This window comes from Alligator sinensis, unplaced genomic scaffold (genome assembly GCF_000455745.1).
Source record: "Alligator sinensis unplaced genomic scaffold, ASM45574v1 scaffold872_5, whole genome shotgun sequence".
Taxonomy (NCBI): Eukaryota; Metazoa; Chordata; order Crocodylia; family Alligatoridae; genus Alligator; species Alligator sinensis.
In genome coordinates, this window is record NW_005842730.1 from 339 (window position 1) to 4,550 (window position 4,212).

The following is a 4,212-nucleotide window of genomic DNA, read 5'->3' on the forward strand; positions in this document are numbered from 1 at the left end:
GGGGGGAACCAACAACAAAAAACAAAACAGAGCCATTCACTAGGGTTGGCACCAACACCACAAGTGGGAGGGAGTCAGCTGAGAGAACGAGACCGACCCCAGGTCATCCTCCTCCACACAAAACTATTCCTTCTTGTTGCCCCATTTGGCCATCTTGTTGTTGATGGGAGTCTTCATGAAGCGGTCAGAGCGCATGTAGGCTGCAATCTTCTCCAAGGCCTGGAGGGAAGCAGAGAAAAGCCCTAAGAAGAGGCCACTCACAATCTGTTACCCAAGAGACCCTCCCACAACAGAGACTCATGCACAGCTTGACCACGAAGTCCTGATGGAGCAGCATCTGCTCCAGGGACCTGGCCAGGAAGAGCTCAACTAGTGCTTGGCTAGCAGGGCCCCACGGAGGCGCAAGTCAAACCTCATGGCATACTGGGGCATTCATTATTCAGCAAGTGAGCAAGGAAAGCCGAGTAGGGTAAACATTGACCATACAATCCCCAGAGGAAGCTTTCAGCAGTACAAGAGCCAGCAGTACACCATCTCCTCAGGGCTAGGGAGTGACCAGGACATCCCTATTTGTGGGACTGTTAGAACCTCATTCTGCTCACAACCAGCTTCCTTAAAAACTACCCCTGCATCGGGAGGCCAAAACAGTCCTGGTCCAGATACCTGGATGAAACAAGCTTTTCATCCTTACCATATGCCCCCATGGCAAAAGAGTAAACAGTCACTAGGAAGGCCTTTATTTCCCTGCCCATCCTAGCTTCTGCTCAACACTGCTATAGCAACCAGTGAGAGATGCCCAATCCATGAGCCAGACTTTAGGTAGAGACAGAGAGCACACTTACACCAGGGAGTGAAAGCCCCGGTACACTGGACCACAGTGGGACAGGTGGCAGCCAGAACAGGCAAAGAGCCATCCAACCCGCTGGGCTAAAGCTACAGCTTTGGCCTCTCTGCCCAGTTCTACAAAGCCCCGCAAAGCACAGGCCCAGGGCGGTTGCCCCGATTTGCCCCCTGCTAGGAACAGCCCTGGGTGGAGAAGAGCTCTGAAATGGGTCTTCAGAATTCAAGTGCTAGTGACAGGAGACCCCATGGCATACCACCAGCTAGGGAGTGTCCCGTCCCAGCAGACAGCGACTGGAAGTCTCTCCAAATCTGGAGTGTGAGAAACCAAGAATACCAAGCAAGGGAGCACAAGATTCTGACTACAGCTATGACAGCCATTATCCAATTCCTACAATAGGCCAGCAGAAAGCATGCTGGAGACTTGGTCAAGTGTGGAGGGAGCTGATCTCTGGACAAGATGCAGCTACTGCTAAGCAGGATGCACTGCATTTATTTAGACATGGCAGAGGGCAGTTCAGCTTCTTCAGTTGGTCTCTTTCCTACTCATGCCCAAGGAGAACCAGCCAGACACCACCTCTGTCATTCAGAAGTGCCTGCTAAAGCATCCAAAGACTACTCAAATCACAGGAACTCAAGGTTTGTCTTTTGCCATGGAGACCAGCAAGGTTGTTACCACTTACACACAAGGTTATACCAGAAAGACCAGATGGTCCTTAACAATCCTATACACTGCAGCCAACTGGAAAAGAAAAAAAAAAAAAAAAAAAGGTCACCCCAGGCCAAGCTCACCTCAAAGCGATCAAGAAAGTCCTTCAGGTTCTTAAACTGATCCAGACACTTGGGCTCAAACATACGGTTTTGGTCTAGAACATCATACATGAGGAAGTCCACAAAGGTGATCTGGGAAGGAAGGAAGACAGATGTGACATAAAGCAGAGTTTTGCTTTCCCACTCCTCATACCATCTCCCAATGCCTGTATGAACACACAGTACCTTCTCCCCAGCAAACCACTTCCTGTCACCCAGGAACTGGGAGAACAGCTTCAGTTTCCCAGGCAGCTGCTCCAAGTACCCAGGCTTCAGTTTCTCCTGCAGAGGGAGATGTAGAAAAAGCTTTAAAGAGAGACTGCTGGAATTAAATCCACATAGCCTTTGCCCCATGACAGGCAATAGCCACTTGGCATTTGAACCAAGTACAGTCAGGTGCATCAGGGCAAGGAAAGAATCAACTGAATACACGGTAAACCAAGCTGTTAAGTTCTCCCTGAGGAGCTAGAAGCAGAATGCCAAGTAACTGTATCGGATTAATTATGAAATTCTACAATAGTGTTGTAGTGAAGCTATACAAATCCCACAACCGTTCAGGACCTTCCCCTTGCAAATGAAGAAGAAACCAGTCAACTCACAAAATCAGGATTGTAGCAGACCATCACAAGGCTCATACGAAAGTCCATGACTTGGTTCTCCAGCATGTCCACCCTCACCTTCTCTTCCTCCGTCTCGCCACCTGGGAGCCAGGACAAATGGGAGAGAGGGCCCATAAACAGGGTTCCACCAACCATCCAACCCCAGCCCACCCAACTGCCCAGCACCACTCACACATGTCATGCTTGCGGGCAATGTAGCGGAGGATAGCATTGCTCTGGGTCAGCTTGGTCTTGCCATCGATGAGATAGGGCAGCTGAAAGGGCAGTCAAAGGATGATCAACAAGAGCTTCTCCTACTCCAGTTCCCACCTGCCTCGGCCATTCCCTTTGCACGCAGCTTTTGCTTATGCAGAACATCCCCGTTCCAAGTCTGGGTCTTTGCCCAGCAGAAGTTTAGAGACCACAACCCAGGAGGATCCACCCATCACCTCCTGCCGCTACCAAAGCTACATACATTTGGGAAGTCCAGTCCCAGCTTCTCCTTCTCGTTGATCCACTGGCTTTTATCATAGTCGGGAGCTGGAAGAAGGAGACCACCCACTCATTCTTATTCCTCCATACTGCACTACAAGGCAATGCCTTCCTACCCCGGTCTCTTCTTGGTGCTGAGCAAATTTGGCTCACTGAAGCTACAGGAAAGTAGAGGTCCCTGGCACTTAAGAGCCAAACTACTGACTTCAGCTACTCTGACCTACAAAATGCTCCCAGTTCTAGGCCAGGTCATGATAGAGCCAGAGTGCCATGGGAGTTGCATTTGTTTAGAGAGCATGCAATATCTCCAGTATTGGATGGAGTTTAAATGCAAGTTACACAGACATTTGTCTGGGTTTAGATAGAGATAATCCTGCCTTGAGGAAGGGGCTGGACTAAACATCCTTGAGAGGTCTGTTCCAGTTTGTTTTAAGGCGGCAGAAAGGACTCCCAAGTCTGAATCCTTCCTGGCCAACTCTTGGCCATCTTTCACAGGTGAGCCCTCCCCACCCCCAGATCTCCATGCCACGGAGACACAAGCTGCACTGGTCTAAAATTAAGATGCCATTTCCAAGACCCAGCTAAACTGATGCAAGAAGTTGAGTGGATCTCAACTACTGCTTAAGCTGAAAGCATTTCAGCTTCTAGAAAGCTTGTGAGCAAGAACCCGTACTACCTACTGGGCTAAAGGTAGCCCGATCAAAACCCTACTCTCTCTTTTTAAAAAAGCCATGCTAGGACCTTGGCTTTTATGGTGCATCTGGAAATGCCAGATCAGGCATAACTGGCTGAGTCCCCAAGTTAACTTAACCAATTACAGACTGGTATAACTCAGCCCATTAATTAGTAATCAGTTAGCTCAATTTACAAGTCTGAAAACTGATCTGCAAGAGGCTAGGGAGCTGCAAATCAATACGGCAGTAGTTAGATAGTTCAGGATACAGGAGTCCTACAAGGAATGAAGAGGAAGCCATCCTGCTGGTCCCTGAAGCTGGTCCCATCAATTGCTGAAACCACGGCACCCCACAGAGCTTCTGGCTCCCTGCTGGCAGCCCATGTCCCCCCGAGCCCTGCAGCACTTACCTTCCCCACAGCTGTACAGCTTGTCTTCATACGTCGTGCCAGTGTATTCAAGCAGCAGCCTGATGGCATGGGCAAGCTGCAGAGAGAAGGCCACAGCAGTGTGAGTGCCTGTTGATAATGCATCTAGCAATCCTCAAGTTCAGTAAACCTTCTGACAAGTCCTATCCTATCCCCATGTCTGGAAATCCCACTCGCAGCACAAGCAGTGGGTCTGCTAAACATCTGACTGCTTTTCCGAGACGAAGGTGCACAAGTTCAGAGCAAGTAGCCTGTGATGAAGCACTTATGCCAGGGCCCCAGTACAGAGGGCAGTGTCCATCACCTACAAGATTCTTGTTTCAGAAGCCAGATAATGTGTCAGGAGCATGAGCTGGGGGGGGGGGGGGGG

At 49.8% G+C, this 4,212-nt stretch overlaps 1 protein-coding gene across 1 annotated transcript in view; it reads right to left on the reverse strand.

Moving 5' to 3' along the window:
- Positions 1–6: 6 nt before the first annotated feature.
- Positions 7–4,212, reverse strand: part of LOC112547866 (glutathione S-transferase Mu 1-like) — a 6,515-nt gene continuing 2,309 nt past the window's right edge. The window contains exons 2-8 of the mRNA XM_025216346.1: positions 3,825–3,956; positions 2,725–2,789; positions 2,443–2,524; positions 2,250–2,350; positions 1,837–1,932; positions 1,633–1,743; positions 7–219 (exon numbers count right to left, since the gene is read on the reverse strand). Coding sequence (XP_025072131.1) covers positions 124–219; positions 1,633–1,743; positions 1,837–1,932; positions 2,250–2,350; positions 2,443–2,524; positions 2,725–2,789; positions 3,825–3,956 — 683 coding nt within the window. The 3' untranslated portion in view covers positions 7–123. The remainder of the gene's footprint in view (positions 220–1,632; positions 1,744–1,836; positions 1,933–2,249; positions 2,351–2,442; positions 2,525–2,724; positions 2,790–3,824; positions 3,957–4,212) is intronic.